Genomic DNA, 22,029 nt, shown 5'->3' on the forward strand with positions numbered 1-22,029 from the left:
ACATGCAAGTTTTCAAGAGAGGATGGACATCCCCCTGTAGGTTAAGCATCTGTAATGTTTTACCTTCCCCTTCTTTAAAGAAAACTATTCTGCCCCTAGTTTAAGTTTCTAAGTGCAAAGATAAAATATACTCTAGTATCTCAAATCCTTTCTTGTTTTAATAGTTCTTCTTTATATACAGATTACCTATAGATATCAGTATGTAATGAAGACACTCATATGCTAAAAAACAAAACAAAACATCCATGATTGTCCGCCACACAAGTATTACAAAGGATACCTTTGGAAAGGTCAGAGAAAACAAACCAGAACACATCACAGAGACAAAAAGATGAAATCATAAAAGAGAAGGTGATAAAGATTAAGTAAGAAAGTCTACCATCTGTTCAATTGGGAGTCCCAAAGGGGAGAGAATAGAGCAAAGATGGTATTTTAAAAGGTAATAGCTGAGAATTTTCCAATGCCAGGAAAAGACATTACGTAGATTCAAGAAACCCAATGGATCTCAAAAAAAATTAAAAAAAAAAAAAAAAAAAAAAAAAAAAACCCCACCGACACCAAGACATATCACAGACTAACTGTAGAAAGCCAGCAAGAGATCACCTTCCATGCAGCAAGTTAGGAGATTTAAACCCACATCTACCAATAATTACATATATAGGACAAACTGCTCTACATAAAACACAAAGATTGCCATACTGTATTTAAAAAAAAACAAAATACTTCTATGCTATTTTTAGGATATGGAAAATAATAGGACAAAAAGAAAGTTTAAAACAGTGAGAAAAGGTCTACTATATTAAGCAAAAGGCAAAACTATAATGTTGATGATCAGTATAACAACTATGCAAAAAATAAATAAATAGATTTGGATAGGTGGAAGAAGGAGAATTAACATTCCTGGATAGGCAAAAGAGTGGGGGTGGGAGAAGACGCTATGACGAAAATATGAAAGTCTCTGAAAATGAAAAGTTTAGACTCATGCCAGAGGAAGTATGATGCCATTAAAATATCTTAACCTCTTTTTACTTGAGCAAAACACCACAGCAAAGGTAGAATTAAGTAAGATTACTATTACATTGTTGTAGATATGACCTGAAAGGGAAAGAAGACACTGAAAGCAAGAAGGTTGGTTCGGAAGATGGTACAATAATCCAGGTAAGACAAGAGCCTGGTAGTAGAAGAGATTAAGAAATGAATCTAGGAGGCATTTCAAGAGGAACCTATCTACATCAGTTTTCCTTTGAAATTTTAAAGGCAAAAAAATGCACTGTGCTTTATTAAAAAAACAAAACAAAACAAAAAAAAACCTATTTTTATTTTCCACCATAACTAATCTGTAATATGATACATAGTTGTTTACAAAAATCAATCTAATAAATTTTAGGAAACAATTTTTTGTAAAAGTAATATATCAAAGAGCAAGTTGGCCTACATTTGGTATAGTATGTATAATCCATAATTATACATTATGACTTCTTCACTATTAAGATTACTGACACAGTAAAAAAAATCTGATAGCTTTTTCCTCTTTGAATGCTAATGCACAGAATATGAAATTCTCTTTAACTAAAACATTTTTGTTTTCATAAGCTCCTTATTAAGAGGAAATCAACTTGGTAATGAACTCACCAATGCTGGGTGGGCTACCATAGTTAATTGGTGACTCAGGTGGTCTTCCACAATGCAATGCAGCCAGAGCAGATCCTTTCCACACAACATGCTTGCAGCCTATTAAACACACATATTTTTATGGATCCAAAAATAGGACATACACACAAAAAATAATGTCTAAATACTACTAGAAATTTTTCATACTTTTATTTGTGCGCAGCAAGGACTGTCTTCCAGCTCCCAATAAAGTTTGTACTCCAGGAACGCTTTGTGGAATTTCTTGTTCAAGAAGAGGTCCTAGCCGATGACATATTTGCAGCAAGTGATCAGGTGCTAAATGTCTGTAATACTTCACCTATTATGTGAAAGACATAAAATACTTGCTAAATAAGATAGTTCTTAATGTCAAATAAAATATACCTTAAAAAAACAGAGCAATTTGTTCTGGCTAGTCAGAACAGATATTTGAGGTAAAAGTTCAAGTTTATTCTGTGCAACCACTTGACTCACAAAATAAAATAGTTATCTCAACCACCCTTTAATTCATTGAGAAACAATGCTAAAGAATTAATATAACTAAATATAGCCAAGTTATAAATGAGCAGATTCTAGTCAATGCAAATACTGAACAAAGAAAAAATATATAGCATTATAATCTAAAATGATTATGTTGTAGTTTAACAGGTTAATTTTCAAAAACTTCAAACAAAAGTCATCCAACTGTAAAATATAACTAATATTTTGGATCTTTTATGTTATAAAGAATATCTCCAGAATAATTAAGGATAAAAAGACCTTGATAGTTCATGTTCTCATCACAAAATTTCAAAACATTTATATGGTCTCTATGAGGAATTTTGTAATTTATTCACAAAAAACCTTAGAGAGAAAGGCCAAATTCCAAATATTAATCTAAATAAATTTAACTATAAAATAAATCTACCTACTACAAAAAGTCTGGGCACTTCTGGAACAACTTCAAAACACTGCTTAAATTTATGCTAGCATTTGAAAGCAAGATTATGAAATTCTACTATTTTTATTTTCCATCCTAAAAGTCGTTTCAAAAAATCTAAAGAGAATTAGAGGAAAAAAATATTTTATCAATTTATAGTTGGATTATCAAGTTATAAAAAATTTCTCAATGTACTATCTAAATATTTTAGTTCAACTATTCTCAAAATGAGTTCTAGGAACCCCTAGAAGGTTCCTGAGGTAAAAATCATGACTATTACTAAAATGTTATTTTGCTTTTTCACTCTTTCTTGAGTGTATGGTGGATTTTTCAGGGGTCCACATGACATGTGATATCACAAAAGACTGAATGACGTAGCAGATAAAAGAATTTAAACACTTCCCAAAATGTAAAACAATGCCACTTTTCATAAATTTGTTTTGTTTTGGAAAATAACTGCTACAAAAAAAAATGTTACTTATATTAACATGAAATGAGTTTTCATTTCAGTATTTTAAAACTTGTTTTAATTTTTAAATAATAAATACAAAGATTATAATCCATGTAAACAAAGAAAATTCATTAACTTTTATTAATATAAAGGAGTTTTAAGGCCAGGTGTTTGAGAACTGCTACTCAAGGTCACATAGTAATGGCAATTTTAGTATGAATTCCTCGTAAGATTGATTTGGGGAAGGAAGTGAAGGGTTAAATTCTCTCATTCCATCTTGCAGTATCTGTTATACTCTACCAATAAAAGAACATGAAAGGTATTTTTTTTAAAAGTTGGCTAACATTCATCCTTCTAAGCTGAAGCCAATTAAGAGAAACTAATCTTACTTTTTATCATAATACATTCCTGTCACGAAGACAACACGGAGCCATACTGCCACACTGATAATTTAATACAACACAATATGTAGCATACAGTAGTGTTAGTGGAATGAATACTTTAGTAAAGAGGTTCTAATATAAATTATATATACTATATTATATGCCTCTGAAAAATCCCGAGATAAATCTATTTGATTTTAATACAATTTCCCAAACTTGTTAAGCTATGGGTTCCCTTTTCCCCTAATATCATCATCTTGATGCAAAACATACTCTTTCAAACACTAGTATGATTAGCGCTAAGGAAAAAAGCATTTAGAAGAAAATTTACCAAACTAGGAATTTTTAAAATTTTATTTATACTTTTCTCCAATCTTCCCTAAAATAATTTACTTAAAAATAAAATTTAAAGGAAAACTTCTACAATATTTATAGGGTCCCTTCTAGTTCTAAGTTGTATATAATTATTCTAATGTGATTTCTTTACATTGATCTAAGTTCCTTTCAAAAATTTTACTTTCACCATAAAGTTCATTATTTATTAATTTTAGTTTTGTGATTATCCTGTTTTAGGGTCTTTTTGTAAAATACATTTCAGCTAGCGAACCTGAAAATCCTTATTGAGGAATCACTGAAGAATTCATAAAATATTATGAATCTACTTTTTCAGACTTAAGTCTTTCGTTGGTGATTTAGTGTATTTTTCAAAATCGACTTTCACTTTAAAGTTAGAAGAAATACTTTCAGTTCTTAAAATCTTCAGGCTTTCTGGCTTTTGAAACTTATAACCTGATCCCTCTGCTGGAAACCTTTTCTTACCTGTCCACCTCCCCACCTTATTCTCCTTCATGTCTATACCTCACTGCCCTCCATGACCTATTATAAGACCTCTGTCCCTTCTTTTTGGACACCCTCTTTTTGTTTCCATGGCACATTATACTCCTTCCCAAAACGTTCTTTTACCCCACTCATCAGTGCTCTGTGATACTTTTATCATATTGTTTTTAATATATTTTTATTATCTAGACTCACTGGGAATCTAATGATAGTTACAATCCTCTTTGCCTAAAAAACACAGATAAAGGCCCTAATTCTGTCTTGTCATTTTGGAGGTTCCTGAGACCCCTGCAGTATCCTAAGATTGCCAATTTACTTGTCCATGACCTGTATTAGAAGACATGGGATTAGATCTTATTTACCTGTCTACCCAGTACCTAATGTAGTACTTGTAGTTAAATGTTTAATTGTTAGGTAAGTGAACACATGACAATATGCAGTAACTACTGAATTTTCCTATTCTATCTAGCCATTAAACCATTAAGTTCTTAAGGTCCAGGATCCCAGAGCCCAGTTCCACACCCTATTTCCTCTCACTCAATACTCTTTCCTTTAACAGTTATTATACCAATGAATCCCAAATTTGTATCTATACTCTACGCTTGCGTATCAAACTTCCTTAAGACAACTCTCTTTGGAGTCCCAAAACCTCCTGAGCTCAATATATGCAAAAATGAACTCATAATCTTGTTAACATCCCCCACTCCCAAAATGTACCCTACCTTGACAAACGACACCACCATCCATCCAGCCTCAAACCAAGAAGTCACATTTTTTTACATTGCCTATTATTCCCTTCCACATCATTCTTAACATCCGAGTAGTCACCAAGTTCAACTGATATTCCCTTCCTATTCTTAAACTCATCTACCTCTATATCTCTGTAATAATGATCCAATTTCAAATCATCTTTGCAATAAATTCCCATTTTTGCCACATCCACTCATACCTCCTACACCTCATTCTATATATATATAATCTCTTCCATTCCAAATCTGTTCTCTATATTGCAATCATAATGCCCTTTCTAAAACCTTTATCCAGTGAAGTCATCCCTATGTAAAACACTTCAGAGACTTCCTTGCTCTTTGGCCATCCAATTCCTTAACATGGTCTACAAATCCTGAAAGGCAAGTATTATCCACTTGTACTTTGCTCCATATGGCACATTCCCAACCCTACATGCTCTAGCCCCTACTTTTCATATTTAGACATCCTGGCCTGCCTTCAGGTTCTTTACCTGCACTCTCTATCAGGCTTTTCCCATGTGGTACACTCTCTACCTTTCCCCCCATCTCCTTGCCCAAACAACTCTTTTATTGTGCTTCAGATCTTCCTTCCAGTGTAACCACCTTTTCCCTTTACTTTACCAGTCTAAGTGTATTATCTTGGCTGCATGCTCTTGGTGACTTTTCCATAACATGTACCAGTTTATGATTATACATTTAAAAGTTTAATAATTTGATGCTTTTCTTCTTAACTTTACCATTAATTAGAAGAGAGTAAGAACCAGGTTTTTTAAAATTTAATGCTTTTCTTCTTAACTTCACCATTAACTAGTAAGAACCAAGTGTTCTTTTGGTCCCAGCTGCATCACATACACACAGTCACCTACCCACCCATCCACTCAATACACACTTTAACAACAACAACAATAACAAAAAACACTGATGAAGACTTTCTTTTGCTACCTTTTAAAACATTATTCTTAATGAATATTATCCACATCACTATGGTCAATAAAATGTAACAACAAAAATTTTAAGAAAATGAAATGGTTCAAAAAAGATTAAAATGATTCATTTATGGCTATATATATATAGTCTTTAATTTCCAAAGTAGTAAGAATACCGTATCTTTAATATTAACTTAGGGGGGCGCCTGGGTGGCTCAGTGGGTTAAAGCCTCTGCCTTCGGCTCGGGTCATGATCTCAGGGTCCTGGGATCGAGCCCCGCATCGGGCTCTCTGCTCCGCTGGGAGCCTGCTTCCTCCTCTCTCTCTGCCTGCCTCTCTGCCTACTTGTGATTTCTCTCTGTCAAATAAATAAAATCTTTAAAAAAAAAATAAATAAATAAATAAATAAATAAAATAATATTAACTTAGGATTTTTAGTCTGAATGGACTTTCATTTGTTTATACTAATAAATAACTAAAAGGAAATAAAAATTACAAGGAAAGTCAGAAGTGATACTGTAATAAAACCCCTTATCCAAAACATCTGTATTTGGATTCTCGGTAATTGTTGTACACTATTACTTGGAAAAAACAAAACAACATCCTCGATTCTAATATACTGATTACTTTCCATGACCAGTGATGCTTTAAATTTCTTAAGATATTCAACACATAAAAAGTATGACCAAATTATTATAAAGTTAACCCTGATAAATCTTAACACTACCATAGCTAACATATACTGACTGCACTCTAAATGCTAAGTCGTGTTGTAAGTTATACATATAAAAGTTCAGCTCATTATTTTAACAATTCTAAGAGATCTGAACTACTACTATTATTTCCATTAATAAATTATTGTGCAGTAAAATAAAACAAGGTTCCTAAGATCACACACATTTAGTGGATGGTGGAGGTAGGAGTCAAACCAAGACAGTATATGTAACTCCAGCCCTCATTCACACTGCCCGTAGTACCTATTGCCTTAAATATAAATACATATATATATATATATATATATATATATATATATGTATATATATCTATTTCAATATTGAAGTAAGCTAAAAAAGAAATACTTTGCATAGTTTTCAACACAGACATTAAACTGAGACAGAAAAAGAAACATTCTAAAGTTCATTTTCACCACTAAGCAAACTGCACAAAAGCACAAATTCCCACAGGTAAAGGATACCTGTAAGTAAAATAGCTAAGGATAGAAAATAGAACTACAGTAATAGTGTGACAACCCTAAATAGTCTCTCCCACAATGGCTAAAGGAAATCAGTATGATCAACCCTACCTTTCTCAGTATTTCTAAGATTAAAATTTTAAACTCAAAGCTAGAAGCAAGGTTTAAACAGATTAAACAATCAAAGGATTAATACCATAAAATTTGATTATTCTTAAAATAATGCATATTTATCAGCTGTGCTCCAGTTCTTAAATTTTCATAAACATTTCATCGTCTCTCCCATTCAAGATACACGAGCCTGTTTTATGGATGCAAATTCTGATGCGATCCCATGGAGATTCACTCCTACACCAGGGGGTTAGTCAGTCAGAGCTTCGCTAAATTTCTCATACCCCCACCCCCACTTCCAATCCCTTTTGAGAATCACTTGATATGATAACAACAGTCTTTGGGTTAACTGTCCATAATTAACGGTTAAGGTTAAAACCTGAATTACAGGTATTTCTTTGTAAATACGTTATGATATCTATTGCAGAGGTCAGCAGACATTTTCTATGATAAATATTTTAGGCCTCTTGGAGACAACTATCTGTCGTACATACATACTTTTACCAACTCCTTAAAACCGTAGTTAACTTTAGCTTTAGGGCCTTAAAAAAGTTTCCTACACAATTTACCTGCAGCAACCATAGTTTACCATTCCCATCTAAACAACTGGCTCTATCAATATTTCCAGTAGCAGGGGTAACAGAATTCTGTGAAAGACAGGACTCTGTTCATGCCTTGTCCATCTTGGCCCAAATCATAAACCTGTATCACTCTTTTCTCAGGCTGATAAAAAACATTTCTAGAATTATCAATTACAATTTGAACAACAGGATCCTCTTCTGAAAATGTGAATTACAACAAGAAAGGAATAAGAAAAGACTGAGTGAGATCTTTGAGTAGTTTATTTTCCTGCATCTTCAGTTAAAACAATATGCTTCTGCTTGCCTTGCTACTTCATATAAACAGTGGTTCTTTCTGGCCAAGAAAAATTTGCCATTGTCAATGGAAATTATTGTTAAAAGGTAAATTTTATCAGTGGGGGAAAAAATATAAAAAATCTGGAAGCCACTGCATTCCACCAGACATCCTGTCATTAAGAACTCTTACTCAATTTTTAAAGAAAAGGTCAGTAGTTTGAGAGGTCTAAAGTCAAACAGTCTAGGTTTAAACTTGCTGAATGCAGGGGAAAACATTTACTCTACTACTCAATATCCTATTCTACAAGACTGAGATTGCCAAGTCACCACCTTGGGGGGTACTCATAGTAAGTGACATAGGAGTTGGCTGTCACTTTTTTTTTTTTTTAAAGGATTTTATTCATTTATTTGACAGACAGAGAGCACAACTAGGCAGGGAAAGAGAGGAGGAAGCAGGGTCCCCATGGAGCAGAGAGCCCGATGTGGGGCTCCATCCCAAGACCCTGGGATCATGACCTGAGCCAAAGGCAGAGGCTTTAACCCACTGAGCCATCCAGGCGTCCCGGCTGTCACTTTAATTATACTCCATATTACACACTACATGTTGTTCTTTCACGTTGAAAATCTTTCTAGACCTACACAGGGAAAAAACATTTTGGAAATCTTTTTAAGGACCATTCCAAATGAGGTTAGAGCAATGTTACTCATTAAACTACTTGATTTACCTGTGTGATCTAGAAATGTCAGTCCTTTTAGCATATAACTTTTAGCATATAAGAAGTTCCTATGAAAATAAGATCCACCAAATATCTGATACTACTACGTCCTGAATACCTGATTGTTCTAAAAATGTCAGTTTATTGTATCTGTTTATTCTCTAATTTGTTCAGATCTGAAAGGCTAGTTACTTCTCTCCACTACAGTTCTGAGGTCTAAAAAGTCAGCTTAATGGAATACAATTATTATTATTATTATTATTATTTTATTTATTTACTTGACAGACAGAGATCACAAGTAGGCAGAGAGGCAGGCAGAGAGAGAGGAAGGGAAGCAGGCTCCCCACTGAGCAGAGGGCCGGATGCGGGGCTTGATCCCAGGACCCTGGGATCAGGGCCCGATCAGGGGCTTGATCCCAGGACCCTGGGATCATGACCTGAGCCAAAGGCAGAGGCCTTAACCCACTGAGCCATCCAGGCACCCCTGGAATACAATTATTTTTACAACTATCCTAATGTATAAACAAAACCACAAATTTCAAAAACCTTTTTTGTTATTAGTCATTTCCAAGCCTATTTTTAAAACCAGATCTCAAATTCTCAAAACTTTCAACCTGTAATTATAAATCTCTTTTCAGGGCGCCTGGGTGGCTCAGTGGGTTAAGCCGCTGCCTTCGGCTCAGGTCATGATCTCAGGGTCCTGGGATCGAGTCCTACATCGGGCTCTCTGCTCAGCAGGGAGCCTGCTTCCCTCTCTCTCTCTGCCTGCCTCTCTGTCTACTTGTGATCTCTCTCTGTCAAATAAATAAATAAAAATCTTTAAAATAAATAAATAAATAAATAAATCTCTTTTCACTGTTACAAAGTAAATGTTAAAATTACATCTACAATCTTTAAAAGCAAGTTTACATTTTCTGAGCATTTTTAAAAAACTTTAATAGTTTTCCACATAGAAAAATTACAGAATACTTTACTTTGTGCTAAGCAGTCTCAAAATTTATCCTCACAAGCAAATAAGGTTGAGTTTTCCCCACTCCACAGTAAAAGAAAACTGAAGTCCAAAGGTTACAGTTTTTCCAAAGTCATACATTTAGAAAGTAGGAGAAATTAATATTCAAGCCCAGGTGTTCTGATTCCAAGGTTACTATTATTCTCCTTACATTATAATTTCCTTCTCAAAACTTTAGTCCCTACCCCACTATCACACAGGTCTTATGATTACACACTTAACAGGACCTACATAACCATTTTTCAAGTAAAAAACCTCTAATCTGCATAACTATTCTCAGAAGGGCTCTTATGTGCCTAAGATTTCCCTTTAATTAGAAAAATAATAAAATTAATATAGAATCTTATTAAATGTCAAAATTAATCTTGGTGGTCTATTTACTCTTAATTTTCAACAAATTGAAAGACTGTCATCTATTAACAATTTAGTCAACGACCTAAGAATTCATTTAGATAGTAAATCGGCAAGTATTATCAATTATCAATACAAATATGTCTTTTAAAGAATATCCACAGTGCTCTTCCAGATTTTATTCATCACAACCTGACTATATTTTGCTACCAAAAAAAAAAAAAAAAAAGCAGCACCTGGATGGCTCAGTGGGTTAAACATCAGTCTTCAGCTAGGGGTCAGGTTCCCCTGCTCAGCAGAGGGCCTGCTTCACCCTCTCCCTCTACCCCTCTCCCCTCTATGCTCGTACTCTCTCCTCGCTCACTCTCAAATAAATAAATAAAATCTTTAAAAACAAAAACCAAAAAACAAAATCTCTATCCAGAATTCAGGTTTCCACAAACCACAAAAGATACTCTACAAAAATTAATTTAAAACACTACAAAATAACAAAATTTAACTTTTTAAAACAACACATTTTGAAGTTTTGTTTTTAAACCAAATCATATTTTCTAAGCAAAATTTGTGCAGTAAGAAATCCTCTTCAAAACATTATTTACTAAAATAAAAAATTCAAATAGATTGTTGGCAAAATTGTCTATCGATTTAAAGATGGAAAATTCTTAAACTGTTTATTCTTAAAATGCCAATATAAATACTCTTAAGAGAATGACCAGTTTCATTTTTAGTAATGTTTCGGTTTCAAACAGTACACTCAAAATAACTAATACCACACATACAATGGCAGTGAAGTTGTTTTAAAAAATGTGTATTTTGTATGTGACATGGTGAGTGCAGTGAAGTAAATAAGCCTGATGATTCACAGACCTGTACCCCTGGAGCAAATAGTACATTATATGTTAATAAAAATAATTTTTAAAAAATGTGTATTTCTCTGAGTTGCTTAGAATTTATTTCCTCACCCAAAATCTAAACCACAATCAAATGACACAAGCTAAATATTTCTTACATTTATATCATAACCTCTCCCAAGAGACTATGTGCCTGTTCTCTGACCCTGATAGAGACCAAATAGGTCATGCCACCATGACCATAGGCCATCTGGCGTCTAAAATACATGATTCTTTATGTGCCTTCTTGATAGTAGGCTGTTATTATCCATGCTACCACAAATAACCTAAGCTTTACACTACAAATCTCATATCTTTTACAATTTAGTTTTAACTTAAGAAGGTGCATTAGATTATGTTGCTAACTGCATTTTCTTAGTATCAAAAAATTCTCCAACCATCCTTTTCCTTATCTATAATTCCTGAGCTCAAACAGGCTGCATCTGGGTATGTAAGGCATGATGACTGCCTTTTCTGTAGTGACCAAAGGTTTTCACATATTTCACTCTTCTATAACATAACTTTGATTTTTTAGCACACTGAATTCTCAAATTCCATATGGAAAAGAAGTATTACCATTTTCTCCAATCTATTATAAAATATTTAACAATCTTCCATATTCCATACGCTCAGTAACATATATTTATTCGTTCCATAATTATTAATTTTCACAAATTACTTCTAATTGTACTTCTAAGATGTCCTCTCACAAAATAAAAATTGATCACCTTTACACATTTTAAATTTAGTTCTAAAATTTTAAACTTGGTTCCTATTATATTATAGCCTTTATTACTTTTAGATGTAATTACAAAAGCCACTTAAATATCTTAAAAGAAAAATACTCAAAATGAAAAAAAAAAACAACCAGAAAAGAAAAATACTCTCATTTTAATGCCTGACTTTCTTGAATTCAATTAAAGTTCATTAAAATGATTACACTTAGTACTCTGTTAACTTCCATTTTGCTTAATATTACAGATACTTTTCTGTCAATTCAGAAATTTATACAATATGAACCAGTATTTCTTGTCCAGAACAAGTTGTCTAGGATACAATTTTATTTGTTACAATTCTGTAGTGACATGATAGATAACTACAAAATTTGGGAAAAAGAAAAATGACTTCAGTAGACTAGAGAAGTTTCTAGATTAAAAAAACCAAAAACTTACAGTCTGATGAAGAAATTGAGTGGATTAAAAAATTGGCATTCACAGGATTTATTTAACCTAGTGCTCATTTAAAGATTAATTCAAAAAGTCTGTATTAAGCTATTTAAAACATACATCTTTAAGCCAGACTGACAAGACAAAACATCTCCTGACAATTTCAAAAACACAAACTATCATGAGTTTAGTTATACAAATCTCTGAACAGAAGGAGACAGAAGCAAGAGCCAAGCTCCATTCACATATTCCTAAATGTCATCTGATTACCAAAAGATACAAAAGCTTTATATATTCTCTAATCTTGGATATTTCAACCACCCAAACATTTCTTAATGTTAATTAGTCCACAAAACAGTCATAGAACCACTATATTATAGACCACCAATTTTTTTCTAGAATTCTATCTACAATGCTTTAAAAATTATTTATTTTTGGTATTTATTATATATTTTTCTTTATATCTTAGGCTTATTTCATCCTTGGACCTATAACACAATTATACTATCAGTAATTTCTGAAGGTTTAAGACAGTCTTTTTTACACTGTAGCTGCTTATGTTCAGAAAATTACGCACACTTGTTTCTGGAATAAACCTGTTTTTTTTTTAAACATTCACGCATTAATAAAGCTATAACTGGAAATTTTACTACCATGACTAAAGTTCTAATAATAGCAAACACAAACCCTTACATAGTGCTTCATTTGTGCCAGTTATCACTCACAGAATCCTACAAAATAGGGGCTATTAGCCCAATTTACAGACTGGGGTAACAGACTCCTGCAGTACTATCCTGCCTCATAACAGTCATGTAAAATACCATTGTGTAGTTGTTGATGGGATAATCCAACTCCCCCTTATGTTCAAAAACTTTACAATTACTGAGGAGTATAAAGAATTTAACAGGTATTTATTCCATTTAAAAATCTCTGTAAATGCTTCAAACTTCTTAAAATAATGGCACATACCAGTAGAACTGCATGGATAAGAAAAGACACTTTGCCCAGTTCAGCCCTTCAGCATGTACCATTCTCCTAACACATAATGTTGTTCTTGTATTGTTCATTATAAGGATTATGAGATATTAAAGCCCTACCTTGGAGACTACCAAGCCAAGCTTACCATTTTACTGATATTCTATAAAAAAGGAAATGAATTCTACGCACATTCACTTCATTATTTGTCACCCCCCCCCCACTCTCAAAATTGCACCGGTTTGGTTTTAAAAACACCATATTATCTATCTTTAATATAAGACAGCAATACCTCATTCAAAAACTTATTTTTCTCTTAAAACTTGTTCCCTAATTTTCCATTAATCAGTATACTCTCAATACATGCACACTTAAGATATATACTTAAGTATATCCTATTCAAGGTTCTTTTTTTCTGAATTTAAGACCAGCAATAATTTATGAAAACTGGTACTTAAACCATGAAGAGAAACATACTAATTAGAGAATAAAGAGGTAGTCTACAATGTGATTAGTGTCCCCAAAACATGCATCTATCTCTAAAAAGATATGATATTACAACCTAAGAACAGCACACAATTTTCTAATTTGCATGTTTTCTCCCTATCTACTTTTTTGTGTTTTGGATAATCAAAAACAAAATGAAAGACCTGAGTTTTAGAGACTATTTATCCCTATTTCTAGTTCAAAATCAGATTTTCAGATTAGAAAAAATTTCAATTTACTTATTTTACAAATGAGGTAACTGAGACCCAGAAAAATTCCATGACTTGCTTGAAGTAACCTGCAAGCTAACTGTTGGCAGGGCTAAAAATCACAATCCTTATCTCCTGATTCCCATCCTTTCACTTGAATAGATTTTTAGTAAGTAGAATGACTTTACAAAAAGCAAATACCGCTACAAAAATTAAAAATTAAAATAAGAATTATATCATCTTAACAGATTAGCAAAACATGAACCCAGTTCAAAAAAAAAAAAAGCCCTGTAAGCAAGAAATGTAATCAAAATTCTGAATTTAGTAAAAATGCTTAAAAATTCTGCCTCATAAGCATACAATCACCACTAATTAAGGTGACAACCAGACAGCAAAACTTAATAAACCAACTAATTTCACTATTCAAACAAATAAATGACAAAACTTTCTCTTTGGTCCAAAAATTAGTTGAGTTTTCCTGTTCTACAAAAAGTTAGCCACCAATGCATGGCTCCATTTAAAAAATTACAATTCTGATGAAAGCTTATAATATGCCCTCTAGCTTTAAAATCAACATATATTTAAAAATGTAAAATCTAATTAAATACACACCATAAGAGACAAAAAAATTCAACTTCCTATTAAATTCCATTCACTGTTTAAAAATGTTTTAAATCTTTAGATGGTAATACAATCATGTTTTATCATAACTATCAATCACACTTGAAAGAAGCACATCTTTTTATCTGTAAACCTTTAATAAAACTACTCTTAAAACTCTACATTCCTCTTGGTCAAAACTCAATCACTCTGATTTTATTTGTAGGCTGAATCCAGATACTGATCTATGCTTGTTTTTAACCTCCCAAGTACAAATATTATACACCATCCTAAACAGCTGTAATTTGTGATTTCCTAAAAATGTCAATCTGACATATAAATTCTTCCATTTAAAGTATTGTTCAATTTACCAGTTAATGTAGCAACAAATTTCCAAGTACAGGTAGACACTACTGAAACCACAAACAATAATTATTATTTTTATTTAACTCATCAAAACAAACTTAAAATCAATTATTAAGTAAATTCATATTCAACTGAAAGCAACTTAAATGTTTTTTAGGTTATAAGAACTAATTAAGACAATAGAGAACACTATACGAGAGATTTTGCATGTGCTCACCTAGACATAAAATTTTATGATCCTACTATTAAACAAAAATGTGCTCAGATACCTAGTGTTCTAAAATGTGTTAGAGCTGATTCTCAAAGTCAAAGTTAAGCCAAATACCCACACACCTAGATATATAGTTTGGTGGATATAAAAGTACTCCAAAATATGTCTTGTATCCAGTAGACACCGACTAACTTGCTAAATGAATAAAAAGATAAAATGAACCAGAGAACTCTAAACTTTAATGAGAATTCTTAACTGTCTTAGGAGTATTGCCAACATGACTATTCCAGTAAAAAGGTGAAAACGCTCCAAGCAAGAAAATCCACTTCCATGTGAAATAGGTGGCTTTTGGTGAAAACATAATACTAATGAAGACACTACTTATTTTCCTAAGTCTCATAAAGACAGGGAATATGAATTTACTTTATTAATACCTGAGAGATGAGAAACCACCCCCCAAAATTAAAACACTGGTACCCCTGTTTTTACTAGAGAAAACAAAATGATATTCCTACAAACATCAGACATTCCCATAATTTGACAAGACACCATTAGTGGCTTCATTTTAAAAATATATTATTACTAAGAGTTTCCAAGGTAAGAAAACACAGCAATCTTCAATGACGGGGGTTTGTGGGTTTTTATGAGATGCAAAATGAGTTTTGTAAAAGGAAATGCAAAAAAGTTTTATAAAATCTGCCCAATTCTTAAAAACGGAATATTATAATCTCTATCATTTTTTCAAGTAAGAAGGAAGACACTGAATTCACTTAAGGATTTTGTCAAATATTTACCCCCCCGCCAACAAAACATTGCAGGTACTGAATCTTAAGAGTTTATTTCAAACTCCATTCATTGTAGCAAAGTATTAAATGAAACTAGGCTAATTACTACTTGAAAACGAACAAAGTTGGAAACAAACACTGCTAAGTTTCCATTGGATTTCCTAAACCTGGTTCCCTTCTTTCAACATCTGTGAGCACTTAACAACCCACATTAAATCATAAGATTTAGACCGAAAGTTAGAGGTTCTATATCCAAACGAAACAAAAGCCATCAAAATCCTGTCATGCCTTCACCTCACAGAAGACATCCAATTCTCAAGTAGCTGGAACTTCCTAATCGTTTCACAAGCCTTCATGAAGTAACATTACTTGTTAAAACTACCTCAAAACATCAGTTCCGAATCAGTTGCACCGCACAGATTAAGCGCTCCCCGCTCCCCACCCCTCATCCCTAGCCGCCCCCCCTCCCCTGGCCTTACGACTGCTCTAACTGCCCAACACACACACATATTCATACAAACAACCCAAATCAATCTGGGAGACAAGAATATGGAAAATAAAACTACCGATTAAAAATACGTTACTTTCCCAGTCCACTAATTGGTCCACTTCCAGAACACAACTCTTAGACATTACTACACATACTCACTTTGAAAACCCACAAAATTAAGAATCAGGTATTTTTCAAGCTATTAAACACAATATATTCCAATATAAACTGAAAAACTTTTACTTGCCCGGTTCCGCACCACAATAAATATAAGGGTAAAAACCAAAACTTTTCAGTGGCCTCCAATAATAGTTTTTAATTGAAGAAGCAGCATAGTAACAAGAGAATTAACAAAATAAGAAAAAGTCTGTTAAACTTCTGGCTTTTGGAGTGTTAAACAGGCTTTTACACTTCTGCGAATGTGTTTTGGTAAAAGCAAGATGAGCCTCTGGCCAACTACCATCATACAGCTGAACCCCTCAAACAAAAAACGTAAAGCTCTAAATTTAAGAAAAGCAAAAGAATCGAAAGGAAAAAAAAAAAATAACGCCTTGCTACGGTTCCGCAGTGGCTGAATAGTCTGCTTGTGAAATGCTAATGCCACTTCGGAGCAGTTAGTCACCAGCTATTGTGTGGGGCAGGAGAAAGCCGAGCAGACCGCGCGTGCAGAGCGAGCAAGCGAGCGAGCAAGCGCGCCCTCCTTCCTCGCGCCGCTCCCGCTGCCGCCGCCTCGCGCGCGCCCCCGCGCCCACACGGACGCGCGCGCCGGCCCCTCCTCCTCCGGCCTTGCACTGCACAACACTCATGACGTATCTTTATTTCTAGCACATTAACAAAATATCACAAATAAATTGTCGGCAGACCCTGCGGCCTCGGGGTGCGGGTCCCCCCGACCACGGCCCCCCGAAGCCCCCGCGCCGGCCTCCCAACCCTCCCCGTGGCCTTTGGAGCTTTCACGTTCTGGGGCCAAGTTTTTGTCTCTGTAAAAAATTGCGGGAAATTCAATTTTTATTCGACTCGGGGAAAAGTTTCTTTGCTCCGCGACGTGAATGTCTCACCAGATTCTGGTAGGTCCTGGGATGCTCCTTCCCGGTCCAGTCGGTGCGGCGGGGCAGCAGCTGCGGGGAAAGGACGCCCCGTGAGCCCGGCCCCCAGCCCCGACCCGCCTGCTCCCCTCCCCCGCCCGCCCCGCGCCCCAGCGGGGACCCCGAGCCCCGCGCCCCGCGCCCCAGCGGCGGCGGTGGCGGCGGCGTGGCCCAGGGACGGCCGCGCGGCGGCGAGACGCGCCGGGCCGCCGCCGCCCTTACCTCCTTCTCGGCCACCTCGCGGATCAGCACCTGCAACAACAAAGCGGGGAGAGCTGAGCCCCGCGCCCCGGGCCGCAGCCCCGCCGCCGCCGCCGCCGCCCTCCCCCACGCCCGCGAGCGGCGAGCGCCGGCTCGGCCCGCGCCGCGCGCCGCCGTACCTGAGCCGCCTGCTGACAGGGTCCATCTTCCAGGAACCGGGCGATGAGGAAGTAGAGCTCTGCGCGGGAGAGGGGGACGGGGAGACACACAGGCTTAGCGGCCGGGCGGCGGGGGGCGGGGGACCGCGGGCGGAATCGCCCGGTGCCAGCGGCCCCAGCAGCCCCCCGACTTACCCGATCGCAGCTCCGAGAGGCCTTTCCTCTCACAAGACATGTTTATGGGTCACTTCAGGGCCGTCGGCGGGACACCCCGCCGCCGAGGGGAAGCGGGGATGGTGCCGCCGCCTGCCCTATAGCTGTCACTGTGTGTTCACGAGCCCAGCCTCGGCTCCACCATTCAAGCAACGGCGGCGGAGGCGGAGGAGGAGGAGGAGGAAACAACAACTCTCAGGCAGCGGCTACGGCCGCCGCCGCCTCCGCCGCGGATCCCTCCGCCGCAGAAAGGAGTCCGCCGCCTTCGCGGCCCGGGCTTGGCCCCGTCCTCGGCCCGCGCCCCCGCCCCCCCGGCGCAAAAAAGGAGTGCCTCCGGCCCCGCGCCCCAGGGCCCCCACACCCAGTGTGGCGAGACCCCTGCCCCCTCCTCCACGGCCAAAGGTGCGATTTATTTATTTATTTCCAGTCGGAGAAGATGTCGGAGCCGGAGCCGCCGGTTGGCTGAAAGGCGCTTTCTCTGTGGAGGCCGACCGCGGGAGGGAGGGGGCCGGGGATGGCTCCGCGGAGGGATCTGACGCACACGGAGCCGCAGCACAGGCTCTATTCAGCGGCGCTGGCTGGGGCTGAGATGGAAGTTAGTTTCTATGTAGCAGAAATGGGAAACAAATGAAGCAAAACTGCCCAAAGAGGGGAAATGCCCCGAGGATGGGTCTCACTCTCACGCGCGCACAGACACACACGCAGAGAGCCCTCTCACGCCGGGCAAACTCGGGATCGCGCTACCCGGCCCGAGTTGAATGATAGTGTTTGGTTTCTGTCTCTTGCCATGTGCATGTGTATAAATGCTGCGGATTGGCATCTGTGTAAGTCTTGTCCTGCGTTATTTCTGCAGCCTATGCAAAGTGTTGTGTAATTTATTGGAGTGCCGTATATTGCAATAGAGGTTCGGCTCTTTTTGTTAAGCACTTGGCGTTTGCAAGCCCGTTATTTGCTGAAGCCACCTCTGCATATATCTTTTATTATTGCCATTGCCTTAAGCATTTTACATTTAAAAATGTTTCTTTATTGTTGTACGGGCAAAGCGAACTCCTGATCTGTACTTCAGATACTCTTTTTCCTGGTTACAAAAAGGCTAGTGTTGGCTAATTAGGGATTTGGGATTAAAGAACCTTAAAGCTTTTTAAGTGTTTACAAGAAGGAATAATGTAAACCTGAGAGAAAGAAAAGAACGCTAATATTTATCTCTAACCGATCTGGAGGTAATTTACTGACAGATCAATAACCCACCGAAGGATACTGAAAGAGTATACTACAGTTTAGCCAAGGTGATTAGTGATTAAATAATTTAAAATTATCTGTGTATCTTACAGTTGACTTCGTCATGCTAATTAATGGCTTCTAATTTGAGGTGTAAACCATTCTTGTTTACAGTTAATCACGGGAAGACTTCTTGAAAACTGATGAAAAGAGAAAAAAATTAATCTTTCGTAAATTAGTATGTAATTACCGGTTTTATATGCTAAATCATACATCTGTGTTTTGCTGATGAGGGTAAGGGCCTTGTTTTTTAAGAAACGAATATGGGTGAAATTAATGGAAACAATGGAAAAAGCCATTTGTTAGAAAACAAGGACACCAAGTGATATTTATCTCCAGATGATTTAAGCACTTTTCAAAAAGACCTGATAGTTGATTTTTTTTTAAAGGATTGTAGTTTAAAAGGAATTAGGATAGTCGTTCTTTGTTAACATTTAACAAAAGATTCTCCTTTAAAATTTCAGATAATAAACTGCGTTTTATGTATCTGGTCTAAAAAGGTTATTTGTGGGTAAAGGACCTAGAAGCTGTATTCTGGCTTTCTAGATTGTTTCCTCAAGCCTTGTTCCCTCCTAGCTCCTTACATTACTAGTGAGAAATACTTGCTGCAACTGCCTTGGATTGCACTGCAAGACTGCATCGGTGTGATGCCCTATACTAAATATCCGGAAATCAACCTACATGTGAGGAAAAAGGAAAAAAAGACTGGGGGGAGAAAAAAAGCCTAAATCTCTTTGGAATGACAGGATGTAAAAATTGCTTTTTAGAACAATCTTAATCAAATAAAAAAGAGAAGTTACCATGACTTGTCCTATTGCAGCCTGGTTACCAGAGTACTGTTATTTATTGAAATGGCTATCCTTCAAATACTGAAAATATTTGCCTTTTTGAAGACATTAATTCCATTCTATCTATTATAGGTAAGTAGCTTGCTTCTAGGTAGTCAGACTTGAAAGGCAGACATTTAATATGCCTTTTTGCAATTCTCTTTATTTCTATAACTGATACTTTCTATTTTAACTTTTAAAAAAGTCTTATAGTCTTTAAATAATTGCGATATTTTACATTATCATGATGTTCTTCATATAAACAGATTTTAGAAACTAAAAATTATAGTAATAATCTCGTGGTTTTGAAATATTTGTATTAGTCCGATTCTTACTAATAGATGTTTTATCCTTGCAAAGGAAAATAAACCAAATTATGACATGGAATATAAAATTACTCTGGGTAAAGTTTTCCATACATGTCTTGTGAGTGTTATGTAAACATGAAAAACTGGTATGATTATCTCATGTATGCTTTTCATTTAGAAGCCACGAAAACTTTTCCAAAGTTGCTACCAGTACTTAGCTGCTAAAAAATTAAGGAAAAATTCCCTTCTGAGTTTTCTGAATGAATATAATGCTCTAGTCATTTTGACTAACCTTTGACAATGTTTAGAGTTTCTTCTTTTTCAAAGACCTAATTTGAAGATAGTTGTAACCTTGCCTTTAAATTAATTTATTACTATCAGTCTGCCATAAGAAAATGTAGATTACTGGCTAAAAATTAAAACTTCTCTTCAACCAAATAAACTATTTGTTTTGTAACAATAGATGTTAAATTGAATTTTTCTAAGTCCTTCAAATGTAACAAAATACTCCTTTATAATGTTTTAATTCCTTTAAACATGAAATACATTTCTGGATTCTGGCATCATCAGTTAACTATAAGGTTTATATTAAGGCATTTCCTGGGCATACGTATGCAGAAAGTCTGACATATTGAATAAAAAGGAAATCTTACCTTGAAGCCTATATTTTAGTTTCCAAGGCCATGGCACTTGTAGCTCTTTTCTCAGTATTAACTCTTTCACATATAAGCATAGCTTAGATTCTGTGTACACCCCTTTTTGTTGGATTATTTTAAGTTTTTCATGGTCTTCAAAAGTAAAATCAATTTTAAAAGATTTCCATGCCTTTTATATAAGAAGGCTAACAAAAACAGTGAAGGTTTGAAAAGCTAACAACAAATATTTTTATATAATACAGTTTCCTTAGGAGAATTACAGACTTTTCTTGAAATGTAAAAGTTTCTGTAAAATTCACTTCTTTTCACTTGGCATCACATGAAACAAGGTTAACATTTAAAAAGTTTGTCTTGATCCTGATAAGCTATTATTCTAATGAAATAATCAAATACTGCCATCTAAGTCCTTCCTGAAACAACATGGGATAATATTTATAAATGAAAAGATCCAGCTACATTTATGAAATCCGTTTTTTTCTCCACCAGGATGATGAAATAAGATATAACTAAAAAAAAAAAAAAACTGCAAATACAACTTTTAAAACTATAAGTCTTGTTTTTATTTTGATATTATTATTTTTTTATTTTTTAAAGCAAAACTTTATATCCTCTAAAGTGTAGAAATGGAAAATTAGAAATCACTGTTCTTAAAAAAAAAACTTTTTAAAAAATACTCCTCTGTCCTAACAACAAAATACAACTATCAAGAGTTTTGTTTGACACACCCCACGCTACCTTCTGGTTTGCTCCCCAATATTGTATGTTTCTGTCCATGTCTATTTGACTTTGTCTCTACACAGACATTCTTCTTCCTTCACAAAGCTTAAATGTATATCAAATTTGAAACATGCAAGCAGATATACTGTTTGGCTGCTGCGGAAAGAATAAAGATAACCAGCTTTAGTACGCCAACCCATTATTTAACAAATTGTATTGTCTCCCTTATATCTCACCGAAAAACCTTTTTACTTACA

At 35.7% G+C, this 22,029-nt stretch overlaps 1 protein-coding gene across 2 annotated transcripts in view; it reads right to left on the minus strand.

Moving 5' to 3' along the window:
• The window catches only part of LOC111147825 (pleckstrin homology domain interacting protein), a 134,391-nt gene extending 116,273 nt beyond the window's left edge, over positions 1–18,118 (minus strand). For both annotated transcript variants that reach the window (XM_022504077.1, XM_022504076.1), the window contains exons 1-6: positions 17,969–18,118; positions 17,795–17,853; positions 17,637–17,666; positions 17,388–17,447; positions 1,819–1,969; positions 1,633–1,731 (exon numbers count right to left, since the gene is read on the minus strand). In XM_022504077.1, the coding sequence (XP_022359785.1) occupies positions 1,633–1,731; positions 1,819–1,969; positions 17,388–17,447; positions 17,637–17,666; positions 17,795–17,853; positions 17,969–18,008 (439 nt within the window). In that variant the 5' untranslated portion in view covers positions 18,009–18,118. The remainder of the gene's footprint in view (positions 1–1,632; positions 1,732–1,818; positions 1,970–17,387; positions 17,448–17,636; positions 17,667–17,794; positions 17,854–17,968) is intronic.
• Between the last annotated feature and the right edge of the window lie 3,911 nt (positions 18,119–22,029).

The sequence above is a fragment of the Enhydra lutris genome, unplaced genomic scaffold (genome assembly GCF_002288905.1).
Source record: "Enhydra lutris kenyoni isolate GAN:26980312 unplaced genomic scaffold, ASM228890v2 scaffoldscaffold17, whole genome shotgun sequence".
Classification (NCBI taxonomy): domain Eukaryota; kingdom Metazoa; phylum Chordata; class Mammalia; order Carnivora; family Mustelidae; genus Enhydra; species Enhydra lutris.